At 39.3% G+C, this 16,632-nt stretch overlaps 1 protein-coding gene across 2 annotated transcripts in view; it reads left to right on the top strand.

The window, feature by feature from the left end:
* Positions 1 to 6,723: 6,723 nt before the first annotated feature.
* ZDHHC3 (zinc finger, DHHC-type containing 3) overlaps positions 6,724 to 16,632 on the top strand; it is a 19,885-nt gene continuing 9,976 nt past the window's right edge. For both annotated transcript variants that reach the window (XM_009994097.1, XM_009994098.1), the window contains exons 1-4: positions 6,724 to 7,054; positions 9,647 to 9,771; positions 13,126 to 13,222; positions 15,058 to 15,139. In XM_009994097.1, the coding sequence (XP_009992399.1) occupies positions 6,749 to 7,054; positions 9,647 to 9,771; positions 13,126 to 13,222; positions 15,058 to 15,139 (610 nt within the window). In that variant the 5' untranslated portion in view covers positions 6,724 to 6,748. The remainder of the gene's footprint in view (positions 7,055 to 9,646; positions 9,772 to 13,125; positions 13,223 to 15,057; positions 15,140 to 16,632) is intronic.

Genomic DNA, 16,632 nt, shown 5'->3' with positions numbered 1-16,632 from the left:
TTTAATTTCCCTTAATCCAGTGATTTGCTAGTTTTAAGTCCTGAGTCAGCATCAAAATTGCAAAGCTGTCTAGAAGACCAGGGCAGCCTCTACTGTTTTGTCTCTCATAAGGCTGTCTATTCAGGGTAACTGCAATGCTGTGGGAAAGCATGACACCCCCAGTTGTTGTTTTGTTTCTCAGTACGGTCCTTTCTGCAAGATTGCTCATTCCTTCTGATGCTTACTCCAGATAGTGGCAATGCCAGAAAGCTGGTTTGTATTTAAATGTTCAGGATTAATATTTCTCTTTTTACATAAGTAGTTTGTGTGTATTTAGACTATCAGGAAACTGTAAGACTGAAGTGACAGAATGTCTCTGTTGCCCTTGCAACTCTGATAACCATAAGTTATTTTGTAATGGTTTGTACTTAATTACAGTTTTATGGGACACCTTCCATCTTTGAAGCTTTTTGGTCAAAACCTTATTGCAGTCGCTAATGTTGTGATCATCTGAAGTCATATCCAAGCCTAACCTTAGTCTCTGTTGTTACTTGTGACTTGTGTCCTGACTCTAGACCTTGCCCTAGTTTTATCACTTATCTGTAGTGGTTCAGTGTCACTGTAGCTGGGATGGTGTCTTTGTCTTCTCTCCTTTGCTCTGGTTAGCAGCTGACAGGCCTTGCATGTGGGAGTACAATCACCAGAGAACTGAGACTCTAGGTCAGTCTTTATTGCATTATGATTTATGTATACAAACATCTCCGTTAATTAAAGGGAAGTTATATAGACATTAACCAGGAAGCTGTTACCATCTGTCCTGAGAGATTGTGTGCCATGAACATTAGCATAGGAGAAAACCATGTTTTTAATGGAGAAATCGTGACCTTTATTTTCCTTACAGTTCTACTACTGGAATTCTTCTGGCACTGTTGAAGTTGCTACTTGTTTGCTCAGATGTAAATGAGGAGAACTGAGGGGTTTGTTCCTTGAGTGGCTCTATCTGTTTTGAGCCAAGCAATCTCAGACCCACCTCAGCCCCATCCCAGCCCTCAGGATGGAGTTCTAGCAAGATGTCATTGAGGTAATTTCCACGTCCCCTTGCGCTCCTACGGGAGAAGTTCCCTCTACATATTCATACTCCTGTTCAAATGTATTATTCAGAAAAACACTTCAATTAAATCTTCCCCTCAAATAAAATGCTTCTAGTAAAATTAACAAAAGTTACTGCAATCCATTTTTTCTTGTTCATGGCCTCTTCAAAATAATAAATAAATTAAAAAGTAATAAATTATGATTCATCAAAATAGTGAATGATGTAAACAGCTTTCTAAACTGTGACTATAAAGCAATGTTGCAACATAGCCACTTACTACCTTGATGTATAGAAAAATTTTATAAGTGGGTTGGTGTCTGGTTTTGTATGCTGTTTTTAGCCCCTTTCCAAGGTGGGTAATACAAGCCTATGCGTTCATCCCCAGAGAACACAAGTGTGTTTTAAGCTTTGTAATTTTTAATGAATTTAATATAATTTGCATCCTGATTTCTTGAGGCCATTTTTCTTCAGTATGGGAACTGAAACCGTTGAAATTGCTTGATTTCAGTAGCCAAAGTGTTCAGGGAAATCTGAGATGTTTGCAAGCCTCTTGCTAGAAGCAAAAGCATAGCTGGTAATGTAGCAGTTAGGCTGAAACTGTGCTGCTTAATATGGCTGGAATTTCCAGAAGAAAAAAGAAAAATTATCTACACTAGGCATAATCCTGTTACCCTGCTCCTGAGGTGGCTGAAGTAGGTCTAGCAGGACTGACTTTGCCCTGTGACATTTTGATCTGAGTCATCGAGTGTCCCGTCAGTGCAGTGTTAAGCCCTGTGCCTGATCCTTCCTATTGCTTTTGCAATTTTAACTCAAGAAGAAGTAGTTTTTGACCTGTTCGGGCTTTTGGATTAAGATTTGTTTTGTTTGGGTTTTTGTGTTTTGTGTTTGTTTATGTTTTTTTAACTATATGTGGAGTCCCAAAAATACTCCAGTGGAAGTGCAGCTTTCTGTAGCAAATTTAAGCCTACTAATAATAGACTTGCTTTTTTTAGCTGCCTGTCACAGACCTGTTAGAAGTGTCCCCTTGACCCTTCGGGGTTTTGTAAACCAGGGTTTGGAAACTGCCATGTTGATGGATATCTGGACGAATCTGCAGGAGTAGGCCAAAAATTCTCAGCATAGCTGGGCTGTTTGGTTCCACTCCTCCTGATCAGATAAAGCTTTTTAGGCCTTGCAGAAGCCATTAGGGAAAAATACATGAATACTGATACTTACTTATTATTCCACTTGCTTTGAGAAGTTTTGATAGGCTTGTTGTTAGATTTAGGCTGTATGAAAGCATAGCAGGAGAAACACAGGTAAATATCCTGTTAGAAAACACGCTATGTGGAGCTTGTTGGTTTTATTTAGAGGGGCATCCTGTCCTGTGAATCTAGATCACCTGGTTTAGCTGCCATGAATATAACATGACTGGTAATGGACATTTGCTTCCTTTTGATGGCTACAAAACACTAACTTGAGTGTTGTAACTTGAAATTCACCTGGTTCATAATGTAAAGTGTGACTTGTTTAATGTCAATGGACAGAGGATAGAGGAAATAGTTGCAGTGTACATAGCAATGCTGTAGTTTTGCAAGTTGTACCCATGTGCTTGACTTTACTAGTAAAAATCAGCCAGGTGATAGTGATGATGATGGCATTGAGCATAGTGTAAGTTTTATAAACCTCAAGACCTCAGGTGGCTTTCAGGTACAACTTGGGTGAAGACCCACATCATTCGTTAGTTCATTTTTAATGCATTCTTTGGCCATCACAGGCCATTAAAAAAATGAATTTTTAACACGGCTGATGGCAGGTCAGAAGACAGTTACTTCATTCATTCAGGTTGCAATACCATAGTTTATGTATTCATTGTAGCAGGAAATTGATTTTAATTTGTTTTGTTTACACTTCTAATGTGTATATTACATGTGTTGGTTTTTTTATTGTTCCTGTAATGCCAAATGCCTTCCAGATAAAAAAGAAGAAAAGGTCTTTGCTCTGACATGTTTTTAAGCTAAATTGATGTGTGTGTAGTCATTGTGTCTAACACTTACCTAGTGGCCTCTCTTGTAGCCTGACACCATGATTAACTCCTTCAGCCCTTTGCCTTCATTATTTACATATTGTTTGCTGCAGAGCAGGAGGGACTGACATACTCCATCTAAGCGTTACAAATTAAGTTCATATGCGGTATGATTCAAGGGCAGACTAGTTAGGGCAAGTTACTGCTTCTTCCTTCTCCAGTTCATTGTTTGTTTGTTTTTTCATTTTGGATAGTGTTTATATGAAAACTCTAGATTGGACAATACAAACCAAAATGGATGTTTATGTGTGTAAGAACAAGGAATTAAAAAAACCCACAAGAAACCAGGTCATGTAGAAGAGAAGCTCACTCTCTTAACTAAGCTCCTAGAGCTTGACTCTTAGGGTAGTGTACATTAAACTACAAATGTATTTCTGAAATAATGAATGGTGTTTATATACTGCTTTTTAATTTTGTTGCCTGATGATGCCTCTAAAGCAAGCATTAAGTAACAAAGTGCATGAAGTAACAAACTTGTACTCCAGCCAGAAGTCAGAATTGGAGGCCTGAGCTGTGTGCTCTTAACTGCTTCCTTACGGCATTGCAGAAATGAGGCCCCAGACTTTCAGACCGAGGTGTATCAAGGCTCCTTTCAGTTTCTCTTTACGCAGCTCCACTCCAATTGCCCTTTTGTTTTTTTATTCTTTTCCTTTCCCCATTTAGTTCAGTAATGTGTCTCAGAAGGAGCTGCAGAACTCTTACTGGGGTGAAACCACTTCCTCCATTTGCAATAGACATGACTTTTTATTTGACTGCTGAAATGTGCTGTTTAGGACTAAACCCACAGATTTATAATCACTATGTATTTGTCCAGCTTTCAGTCAGTCTCTACTAATACTGACCTTAACATGACTTGTCAAACTAATTCAGCTGTTCAATAGACTAGTTTGCTTTTCCTGTGACCGTATCATTCCTCTGCTTTGAGAAACAAAACTTCAGGGTGAAAAAAGAAAAAGGGATCAGAGGCAAAACATCCTGAAAGTGTGTTCAGGACTACCTCCGTTGGTTTAATACCCTTGATGTGTAAAGTCTAAAACTTTGGTTGAAAATAAAACACCTGAATTCCTGTTTTCTTTCCTATTTTTTAGTGCGGTAAAATGTGTTACTGTCATCTGAACACTGGTGTCAGGCATGAATCTTTCATTATGTCGGCTTTATTTTGAGCTGGCAAACCAGCATAACAATTTTAATAAGATTATTAAATAATGCAATGAAGGTTAACCTGTTTCCTTGGGGGAGGGTTTGTGTCTTTAAAATACTTTTTAAGTCTGTGTGAATTTATGAATACATAAGCATCCTTACAGAAATCGTGAAGAACTGGGGAAAAAGTGTGGATTTACTAATAGGTATAGATTTATCTGAACTTAGAGCACCAGATTGTTTGGGTAATCACTGTTTCTGAAAATTATAGAGCTTGTGTGCCTAAGTATCAGGAGTCATGTGGCTAAATTATAGCTGTGGTTAAAATACAAAGTAATTATTGCAATGCAGTAATGCGAATTTTGTGAATGAGGAAAAGAAGTGGGTTTTGTTTTGTGTTTTTTTTCTCACCAAAGTAAAAGAGATCTCCACATGCACGTTTTAATTTTGATTTTTCTGTTCTGGGTGATGTATATATAATTATAAGACTGATAGGCCTTAACATTAATTCACATGACTTTCTTCGGATTCAAAGAACGTTTGAAACTGCCTCACTTGGCAGCGTACTAAATACTAAAAGCAGAAATACAACCTAGTTTATTTATACCAGTTATGTTAGACCACGAAAGTTGTGAATGGTTTATCCACATCTGTGCACTCCTTTGGTCTCCTGACCTGTGCCTGTCTCTGTGGCATTAGCAGCTCCTGTCACCTCTCTTTCATGTCACTCGCACTGACATGCACAAGCTCATCACCTCTGTGCTTGTATTTAATTAATCGTCCTGCTCATTAATAACCTTAACCTTTGCCTCTGAAAGGCTAATTGTCCTCTTATGAATTCGGTCATCTTGAAAAAACAACTAGAAAGCAAGCTACCATCTCCTTTCCTGTCTAGGTAGGGGCATTAGTGTCTCCATTTAGATCAGTATTATGCAAAATAGAGCTTTCCTCTTGTACTTGGCAGAACTTAGCCATAAAATCTATGAGAGAAGTTTAAGGCCCTAGATACTTTTGTGATCTTTCATTACGTTTTCTGTGACGTGTATCCACGTGACAGTATTGCTTTTTCAACAGTGAAACACAAAACAATAGCTTCAGTGTGAACCTTTGTGGCAGAAAACAATTAATGGTCAACATTCTCTGAATTAAAATGGAAAAACACGCTCTATTTTGAGTGAAAAAATGAGATTAATCCTTATATGTTGAAATAAGAGGAGGTTGAACTGTTCTGCTTAGGTATATGTAGTTCGCTGTATTTGGTTCAAAATCACTGTATCCATTTTTGTGGAAGGTGGGTCATGATGTACAGATTGTAATGGTTTTGAGCATTTAGAGTATTGTGCAAATACTTTAAGAAGCGTCTTCAGAAGAGTTGCTGGAGGTATAAAGAGCAGCTTTCAAAGTGTAGGGTTTTAGGTGTGCTCTAACACTGAGTGGTGTTCACAGTGTGGATTGATTGATACCCTGCCAAAGTCTTATGAGCACTTTTTTGTTTTCTCAAATGCCTACATTTGGTGGGAGTTGCATTGAAACTACAGTAAGTGCTGTGCATTCCTGGAGTAGGGCAGTTTCTGGCTCCAGAATGGACCTTAATCTCTGAATAGACGAAGATGCCTGCAGAAGTGGAGAGAACAGGGCAGTGGCAGAAAATGTCATGGTAGTACCCTTACTGCAATGGAGTGGTCTTAGCTGGGAATGCTAAAGGGGAGGTAAAACAAATGCCATCAAGGGTTGGAGGAAAGGTGGTGGGAGAAGGATGGCAAAGCAGAAGGCTTTAAGAGAGGGATGTAAAACCAAAGGAGGAGGTAAGAGTGGGAGGCAGCTGTTGTTCTGGAAGAGCATCCTCCAGAGAAGACTAGAAATTCCTATAACAAACTTTGCCTGCTGCTTCAGCAGTTCCTGCCACTGTAACGTCCCAGCACTGTATTTTTTAAGTTTTATCCCCCAAAATGTAAGTTTATGGATAAGGACTTTCTAAGCTTCCCAATATCTGTAGGAAAGACACTTCCCTTCCCCAGGTCTGATACAGCAATAAGGGATCCTGCCAGCTGTATCAGGTCTTTTTTCCCACATGACATAGTCCAGTTCTTGCTTCAGTCTGTGCTGTGGCTACTCCTTTTGGCACCTACCTTATCACTGTTCTCTTCATTAAAGTATTTGTTGCCTTTCATCTGGAAGGGTGGAGGTGGCACACTAGTGGATTCAATGTGTAATTAACCAAGCCTTAAAAGCACTTAGAGAGTCTTCTGAGTAAGAAGTGTTCTGATAAGTGCATGAGTTTGGTTTCCAAATCCATTATTTTGTGTTTGATTTCTTTATCTTTCTTGCTTTTTCAACTCACTTTCTGCAATTTGGAATCTCCCCACGTGATTATTCCTGTGCCATTAACCGAAGGGACCTCTGCATGTCTTACAAAGCGGTGAACCCTGTTTCTGACTCTCTTTCAGATGCAAGTATGGACATAATAGCCTATGATGATTACTCCAGTCCACCGCTTCAGAGATATTGAAAGGAAACCTGAATACCTCCAGCCAGAAAAGTGTGTTCCACCTCCTAGCCGCGCTTCCCTGGGAACAATGTGGTTTATTCGAGATGGCTGTGGTATTGCATGTGCTGTCGTCACCTGGATGCTGGTGTTCTATGCCGACTTTGTAGTCCTTCTTGTCATGCTAGTTCCGTCAAGAGATTATGTTTATAGTGTCATCAACGGCACAGTGTTCAACACCTTGGCTTTCCTGGCTTTGGCTTCACATTTTCGTGCTATGCTGACAGATCCAGTAAGTATATCTCTCTCTGTATGGCTCGGAAAGAAGCAGGCGGTGTTTTTCTTGTCTGCTAGATGTTGGGTAACTCAGCTGCTGAGTGAGTGGCAGATTTAAATAACTTTTGTGTGTCAGCCTGCTGAGTGAGGCTGCTGATGTGGTATGCTAATTTCTCATCCCACTCAAGTCAGATGTAAAGTCAAGTACCCAGCTTTAGATTCCCATTGTGTGAGCAGTTCCTCTTTTTGTTCTGGGTAGGAGAGTGTTTCTCTCTGACTGTTTTCTCCCTGGTAGCAGATCTCATGTTTGTGGCTTGTTGTGTCTTGACAAACAGGAAAGCTGGAAAAGCTGGTTTTGGTTGTGTGCCTTGGCAAGTAATTGCTTCAGCAGAATGGAGCGGAATGTGTGTTGTTTTGAAAAGCCACCATCTCTCAAACTACTGATTTAGTTTAGTTTATTGAACCATGCTGAAATAAATACTATATGAGCATGCTAAGGGCTGACAATCGTTAGGCAGGGGGAAGGTGTCAGAGGTCTGAGATACCCCTTGCATGTCTCTGTAGGACGTTGCTTTATGAGACATCTGGTCTGCTGCTTTCTTGTCTTTCAGCTAGTGAGAAGGTGCATTTTACTACCATAGTGCTTATTCTGAGTGACCTGTGATGGTTAATTTTGCTTATTAACCTCTGGACATTATACTCTGTTCAAAACCCCATCTCCACTAGTCAGTGGAAGGAAAAACAAGCTTAGACTTGTCTTGGCCCTTTCCTCCTGCGTGTTCTTGTTGCTGTTTGGAATGGCAGTGTGCCTCTGATACTGTTATTATTCTTTTCAAATGTCAGACCCTACTTGAAACCTTGTTAGATGCCATTAAAACTTCAGTGTAATCTTTGTTTCTTAGTTCCATCTCTCCCAGAAGCCACAGGTACTGCTGCTGGGCAGAACTGTAAGCAGTAGTTGAGGCTCTGGAACTTCTGGTTGTTGGACTCAGGAATAGAGTATCACAGCAATTTGTTGTATAGTTTATATCCTGGGGATTCTTCTTGTTGTTAATTATTGTATGTTGTGTGGCTTTAATGCCTAAGGACCTTCAGGTCACTGGAATTATTTTGCAGAGTTAGCTGGAACGCTGAAACAAAAGCTGTATTCTAAAGCAGGCTGGGCAAGCAGCGTTGGAGAAGCAGATATAATCTATATACAGAGTAATTGGGAGAAGATATGTTAATTTGTAGTGTGCAGTGGGGTTTATGTGTGTGGATGGTGAGAGCCAGTGGGATTTTGTTTTATCTTTTTATGAGGAAATCAGCTAAACAAAATGGAGGAGGGAAGATAAAGTGAGAGGATGCAGCAACACCTTGCAGACAGTACAAGTCAGGGATGAAGGAAAGTGCTGGGACATGGAGAATCAGGGGCAAGTCCAGAATCTGAATGAAATAACACGGTTAAGAGAAACAAGTAGAATTCTTATAAACACATTCACATCTGAATTCTTCAGAACTAATGTTGTGTGTCATGTTTTTCAGGAACTTGCTAAAAACATTCCTAAGGTTTTGAGCTTTGCTGTGTGCTAAAGAGAGAACATGATCTGTAGCATTTTGTGGAAATTTTTCCTGTTAGTTTTTAAGTTGGTCAGGTCTATTGGGAGATTTCTGTGGAAAAGCCCAAAGACTGCTCAAGAAAGCTTTATAGTTCTGGTTTAATGTGCAGTTCTCTCATTGATGTCTATTTTTCCTTTTTATTGCTGTTGGGATGTTGTATAGGTGTGTTAAAAAGAAACTGTTCAATCAGAAATCTGTGAAAATATCACAGTCCTGGTTTTATTTCAATATAAAAGCCTAACATCCACACAAGTGCATTTGTGCCAGTGTACCAGCACTGATTTCATACAGGACATTTAGTTACCTGTTTTAGCGTGGGTTTTGGCTTGGTTTTGAGCAAATTTATGGCCCTAGAAATGCTGAAAACTGTTGAACTCGGGCTTCTGCAGCAGCAGTACCATTACCTGTTTAAAGACACATATTTTAAAGTGGAAATTGCACAGCTAAGAGTGTTTTACCCAGTCTTATTCAGATGGGAGGATTCTTGGTGTTTACTGTCTGAATGTTGAACCCTAATTGAAATTAAAAATACCCAATGGAGTCATAGCTAAATATGCATGAGGTGTTTACCAGCAACTCTTTAGTGTACACAATGATACTTTGGAAGTAGCTGCTTCTACTGGAATACAACATCTGAGCTTTCTAGTTAGTTTTATGAAACATGGGCTAAACGTGTTGATAAACATGAAGAGAGGGTACAAATCTTATTTTTTAAATTACTGTAGAATTACAAAAGGCTAATTTCTTAAGCAAATATTTACTATTGTTTAAAAAAAATAAAAAACACCAAAATTATGTCTTAAGTATGTAGTTCCATATATTAGGACTTAATTTCTTTTCTGAATCTTCTTGCTCTTCCTGAAACCCTGGTGATCTTAGGGAAGTTTTTATTTCTTTCTCTTTCCTCCCCTCCTGTAGTTTAAAGTCATCATAATGTACACAAGGTTGATCTTCTGGTGTGATGGTTTTTTATTTGTTTTCTTTTTTTCCTTTTTATTTCTTCCTGCAGGGTGCTGTACCCAAAGGTAATGCCACAAAGGAGTTCATCGAGAGTTTACAGCTAAAGCCAGGACAGGTGGTTTACAAGTGCCCAAAGTGTTGTAGCATCAAACCTGACAGAGCACATCACTGCAGGTAAAGTCTCTTCTGAGGACTCCTCTTTTATCAAGACCTCAAGATTTATCCAGTGTGCCTTGATCTAAATTGTTATTGGAGTCTGAGCCTGGAGTGGTTAAATTGAGAGACCAACATCTGAATTCTGTTGTCAGAACTTGCCAGACATGTTCAGGCTTTTCTGAAAAATTCTCAGGTCTGAGAAGTTTTCATCCATAGCAGGCTAGGGCTGTTTCTTGCACAATGAGAAACACTTAAAAATTAATGGTGCCTTGACCCCAGATATATAATTGACATTCCATAAATTTTTGTGTAAATGTTACTTTAAAAGAAACATTAAAATGTGATGTCTCTGATAAGGTCAGTGTCCTTTCAGGTTTTGTTTTTATGCACAAACCCATGTGTAGGTTCTATCTAAAAGTGATCATAGAATCAAAGAATGGTTTGGGTTGGAAGGGAACTTAAAGATCATTTAGTTCCAACTCCCCTGAATGGGTAGGGACACCTCCTGCTAGATCAGATTGCTCAAGGCCCCATCGAGCCTGGTCTTTAAAGACCTCCAGGGAGAGGGCAAAGACCTCCAGGATTGGAGCAAATATTTAAGTTAAATTTTAAGTTCAATTAATTATATGTAATTTTAAGAGTTCTGACTTTCACATTATCTTTGATTACTGTGACTTTGCTTTGTGCTGTGTGATAGATCAGTATGCCTGCTGATCTGTCATGTCCTTTCTTTTTCTGGTGAGATAAACTTGCCTGAAGAAAGTAACTGGTAGTGAGCTTTTTAGTGCCAAGGGCTGTGAGCAAAAAAATAACTGCTTCCTAAGTTCTCTTTTACTTTTAAAACAACTGAACCTGCTTTCTAGTAAGTAGTTAATGAGTTTGCACTGGTGTCCCTTCTTTATCTACTCAAAACCCAATTCATTCTGAGAGAGCTTGTATCATGGTTACTGCTAATTCATGCAGGGGAATATGTGGTGTTGAACTGAACAAACTTGTCCTGCTGTTTGCATTTTTCATATCTATTTTCAGACCCATGCACATTTTTTTGTTTTGTTTTATATTTTAATCAAAGTCAGGAGTTGGTTATTAAGCAGGAGCAATGTGATCTTGCCTATCACTTATTAATGCTACTGTAAAGTCCCCTCTGACACTTCTTCAATTATGAATGAAACTTTGCATCTAAAATGCTGTGTTGCTGATGACTCACAGTGTAGGTAAATGAAAAAGACTTCTTGGTTAAACACAAAGCCTCATTTCCATGGTCCTTATTTCTGTGCTTTAAGATAACTTTATAGACGTTAAGATTTGACAAACAGTTCCACTGAGCACCACTGCTGTTGAGTATCTTCAAACATCTTTTTGTGGAATACGGGTATTTATGAGGACTTTCACACATTAAGGTTGTGCATATGCATCAGTAGGAGGTACTGCTAGCTCTGTGCCTGGGGGAGCAGAGTGCTTTTTCATTCATATGCTATTTTGTGAGTCCCCCATGACCAGCAAACAACTCCTGCCAGGATTTGGAAGCTGAGTGGTTGAGCAGGGGGTGGGGGACCATGTCTGAGTATGGGCGGTCCCTGCTGCCTGTAGTTTTCAGTCATGATTTCTGAGTTTCCTTTTCCACTAGCTAGTTTCATGCGCTGTCTTTCATCCAGCTGCTTTTGGTATGTATGCATACAATAAAACCTCTCCTCTCAGCCTTAGCTATCTCCTTCACAGAGGTCATCTTTGGCTTAGCTGCTTCAGGTTGTCCCTCTGGGGAACTGGGACCTGGGAGCAACTGAAGAGGTTGCTTGGGTACTTAGCTGTTCCAGAGCCCAAGGGAAGTATGTGCACATCTGCACAAAGTAAATTAGTCCACAGGGAGGCATCCTCCTGCTTTACACCACCTGTCCTGCTTCCCCACCACCTTTTTTTTTTAGCCAGTAACTGATACTTGTCATGTGTTGCGTGATGTTGTCTCGCAGGTAAACAGGTTTTACTGTGCTAGGTGATTTTAGTCCCCCATGTTGCTCAAAAATACTTTCATAGTACTTATTCTAGGAAAATTAGGCTTTTCCTGTTGTCCACTGCCTCTAGAACTGGTAGGTGTTAGGGTACCTGAGCCTGCCTGAGAAGAAGCAGCAGCTCTTCACCTGGCCCCATGCTGAGAGGCTGGGGCCTGCCTGACCAACCTTTCATATAGGATCAAGGGGTATAGCAACTCATTAGTTTTTCAGGCATGGCATGTCTCCTTGGGGATTGCTCCCTCCCACCATGTAGAGTGCAAAGCTGTTCTGACAGAGGTTTTCTATTATTTATTCATACGTGCTCATAAGAGTGTTTTTGTTTGAGTTTCCTTTAAGCATTTAAATGGGAGTTGGAGTTTATTGTTTGTATTAAGGTCAACGTATTTTTTGTTATAAGAAGAAAAATCAGATTAGCAGAGCCCTCAGTCCTTTCCAGTACTGCCAGAATTGTTTTGGAATGGCTGTTTCCTTTCTGATTCTATTGCTTGATTGTTTTGGGGGTTTGTGTTTTTTCATATTTGATTTCTGTGCTTGTTTGTGCAATGTGGTATCAGGAGACTGCCTTTCGTCTCCTATCATATGAGAAAGCAGCAGAGAAAAAGACTTCCTTTATTATGTGAGTTAAAGCAGTTACTGACTAGCAAGAGAATGATGTTCAGTAATAATGTTTTAATTATTTGACTTCTAGCCACAATGTGTATGCTGGCAAGAATTTGCATTTTGATTTTATTAGTCTGGTTTTGTGAAGGGCTTTAACATCTAATTTTTCCTTGAATGTACATTGTGGTAGTGTCTTCCTGACTGGCTGCCACACATGTTTTATTCTAGTCTGTGGCTTACCTTGATGTCAAGAATAACTTCTAAAGCTTTATTTAATTTTCTTTTTTGCAAGTTCCTGCTACCAGCTAACGTTAGTAATTCATCTTAATCTGTTATTACTAGCTTGGGAAAGTATCTTTATTCATTACTGCTTTTAGTATCTTTCTTGGTTTTGTTTGATTTTAATCTGTGGATATTTTCACAGACCAAGTAGGTTAAAACTCAACCAAATCACAGATTTTTCCATTTGCCTGAATGTATTGTGTAAACTATAATTTGGCAGAAGCAGTGATGTGAATATCATGCTAATGTATCTTGCTTGGCATTATTTTTTTACAATGTTGATTTAGTATTGGATGGTTCATTTTGAACAGACATAGTCAAGTGAGCAAACCACAAATATAAATGTGTTGACAAGTAAATTTATTTTAGGTTCAGATTTCACCTCTGATTCTTCCCTTTCATTTCTTTGTTCTCAAACCCCTATGAAACCTTGTATTCCTGGAATTAAATGTGCTGTAAATAAAGACCTGTCTTCTTTCAGTGTTTGCAAGAGGTGTATTCGGAAAATGGACCATCACTGCCCGTGGGTCAATAACTGTGTAGGAGAGAATAACCAGAAGTACTTTGTACTGTTTACAGTAAGTATTTTACAAGTGGTGTTCGAGGTTGTCCAGTGGGCAGCACTGAAATGCTGTGCATGTTGCACCTCCAAAGCTGGGTTTCCTGGTTGGGTTTTTTTGGTTTGGTTTGTTGTTTTCTGTTTTTTTTCATTTGCTTCAGAAGGACTTCACAGGGAACTAGTGCAGACTTTGTTTAGCTGATTAGGGAACGAACCCAACACTGCAAAGGGGGGAAAATGCATCGTGGGAACTATTTGGCAGGGTTTCGTGAGGTGTGCATAGACAGTCATTCAGCACTTACACTGTGCTGTGGCTGGTAGGGCCCCAGGCCATATGCGGGGTTCCTAAATGTTGTCGTTCTGTGAGTACCTGTGTGGGATTGTATTATAAGATCTGTTGCCACATCCTAAGTGAGGAGTGGGAAGTCTGCATCCCCTCTGGCAAGAATTAGCCACCTTTTGCTTGCAAGTGGTTTATTTTTGTACTTGAAAACCAGGGAGGCGTTTGACTTTTTGTGCTATATCTGTGGCCTCATGAGTAAGCAAACAGGAGAGCAAACCTGAATACCACGTAGATATGCAGGGGGTGAAATTGGTTTTGTCAAAGTGAACTCAAGTATCCTGTGGGAGTAGCATGAACATTACAAAACTGAGTTTCAGTGATGCTCTTGTTTTATTAATAAATCTTTTGAGACATCTGTAGGTTTGAGGGAGAGTGTTCTCATACTACCAAGTGAAAAGGGAAAGATTTGAAGTTAAATGGAAAGCCTTACTGTTCTGTAGTGTGGTTTGTTAGGATTTGGATTACAGAACAAGCCAAATTCCTTTTCTTTCCCTTAAGCAACAGTTTTTTCACCATGAGGAGAGAGGTAGGCATTTTATTCCTATTAAAAGGATTTCTGTTTCTGTTAAGCCTGACATCTCCTTTCAGGCAGGCTGTAATAAACACTTCATGTAGTAGAGAAAAACAACATAAAGGTTTCTGGTTTTGTTCTTGTATTCTTTTTGAGACCTGAGGAGGTGGAAGAATGGCAGCATGCTCAACTTGCAAGGAAAACCAAAATGCTTTCCTATCATCTTTTACTGCTTCCACAGGAGTTTTCTTGTAACAAAATCGCTCTCACTTGTAATATCTGCTCGCCTTTGTCAGCGTCTGAAGGTTCTGGAAAGTCATCTTTTTAGCTCTGTCTTGGTATATTGTATTGCATGTGTGGCATTGAGTATAGTTTAAAGCTTTTTGTTACAAAGCTAAGACCTAATTTAAAAGAAATAGGATTAAGTATTAAAGCTTGAGAGAAACTTTTCATGCTAGTGTCTGCCTCAGGAAAAGCCTCTCTTAAAAAAAAAAGGTCATTTTTCTGAAACTCATGCTGCAGAATAGTGTTTTTTGTGGTTAAAACAAATAAGCTGTTGTTTCTCGTGGAAACTGTAGTGCTCTCAAGGATGTAAGCTCTGACAGCATGATACCTTGATGTTAGAGAGTTGCTGTTCTCTGAAAGTTGCTCTGTACTCAGTGGAGATGAGGACAGTGAGCTGTGTGGGAGGCTGCATGGGGGTGCAGGTGGCTGGGTTCTGTGTCCAGCTAGCTGGCTTTGAATTAAAAAGTCTCCCTCCTGTGGACTTGGAGCTCTTGGTTAAGGCCAGAATGAGTCTGTGTATTCTTGGTGTTTGCCAGCTGCAGGATGCTTGCTCATCAGGATGGGAGGGCTCGGGTTTTGGGGTTGTTTGTGGTTTTGTTTGTTGGTTTTGGTTTTTTTAAGTCTTAACACTTTGCCTTATTTAAAGTATTTGCAAGATTTAGCAGTTTCATCTTTATGCTTACCTAATACCTATATTACATCCTTTATTTTTCAGATGTATATAGCACTGATTTCCCTGCATGCTCTAATCATGGTGGGATTTCACTTCTTATATTGCTTTGAAGAAGACTGGACAAGTGAGTACTAGCAAAGTATTTCATTAAAACACCAGATTAGCCTATTAATAAAACTTTAAAATGGTTTCAGAAGAATGCTATTAGGGCTCTCCTGTGCTATCTTTTCTTTTTTTTTTTTTTTCATTTTTATCAATCCTGGGACTTTTTAATTCCTTCTGACCTGCTGAGATCTCTGTCCTGAAATTTCCTGTTTCAATTTAAGTCTGATACTGCCTAGGGAGAAGCTGAGATGTACTAGATAGTGTTTGTGCAATAAACTACTGTTGACATGAACACAGCACTAAGTTCCTGAATGCCAATACAAGATAAGAGGAATGTGTATGCTCTCTTTTAAAAGGGTGCTGTGAATCATTCTTGCAAGACTGCCAGGAAAACATGCTAACTCAGATCCAAAAATCCACCCTCAGAAGAGCAAACAATTCCTCTCCATACAAAAAAAGAAAAAACCCAAACGAACAAACAAACTAAAAACAAGCCCCATCCCTTACTCTGATGCAGCCAGTGATCAAATTTTTTAAAAGTCAGTTGAGATGTGTTTTTAATAACACAAATGGATGCAGGAAATCCTCTAGGTAATGCTGGGTCAAACAGCAAGCTGTCAAAGAATGCGTGTGCAGATGTGTGTGCTGCTTGTGGGTTTTTTTGGAAGAACATTAGCTTTGTTTTTCTTCAAATTTCAGTTGCATCATGCAACATAATGACCTGTTTAAATCTGTAATACTGCAGAACTGAATGTGACAAGCTTCTGGAGTTCAAAACCTTGTAAAACTGCTGCCAGTTGTCACTGAGAATGTCTGGATTAGACTGGAGTGGCCAGGGCCATAGGGGAAGGATAAGTCAAAAGAGAGTTTCCTTTTCCCACTCTCTCAGGGCCTGTATTTGGAGGGAAGCACTTTTCCACAAGTCCCAGGTTTAGGTAGCAGAACAGAGCAGTCATGAGAGGTGGATCTGTTGTTCTAACTGCCATGGATGTATGCTGATTGTGCTAGCTCCTGATTATGGCCTGTTTTGTTAAAACTTAACATCTCACAAAAAAAATGTACAACACTAGACGGTATGATTTTTGCCCTATAGCATTTTGCTTTTGTAATTACCATCACAGATTTTTTTTCAGATCTTGCCTGAATTTGCACTACAGAGTATGAAGAAAAATAAGAATTTGGCTTAATCTGCCCTTCTTTAGATTATGACTTTGAGCAGTTATGAAAGGAGGCATGCTCTGCTTTTATGTTGGTGTAACAAAAATAATTATCCTTGTGTCCTGAACAGCAACTTGAGATTTCTAATGGGACTTTATCACTGTGGAAAATCTGTTAAGATTAAGGCTTAAGGGAGAAGCTACAGGTGAAACAGAATAGAGTGAAGTGCTTCCCAGTGTGCTGGGGAAACACCTAAGTGGAAAAGAAAGTTGCATTATTGAAATGTTGCAGAGGTTTGGAGTTTTTGTTTTGTTTTGCTTTTGGGTTGTTTTGTTTTTTGTTTTTTAAAAAGAA

Source organism: Chaetura pelagica, unplaced genomic scaffold, assembly GCF_000747805.2.
Source record: "Chaetura pelagica isolate M959 unplaced genomic scaffold, ChaPel_1.0 scaffold642, whole genome shotgun sequence".
NCBI classification, from domain to species: Eukaryota; Metazoa; Chordata; class Aves; order Apodiformes; family Apodidae; genus Chaetura; species Chaetura pelagica.
Note: the sequence above shows the minus strand (reverse complement) of the source record. Positions and strands in the feature narration are given on the sequence as shown.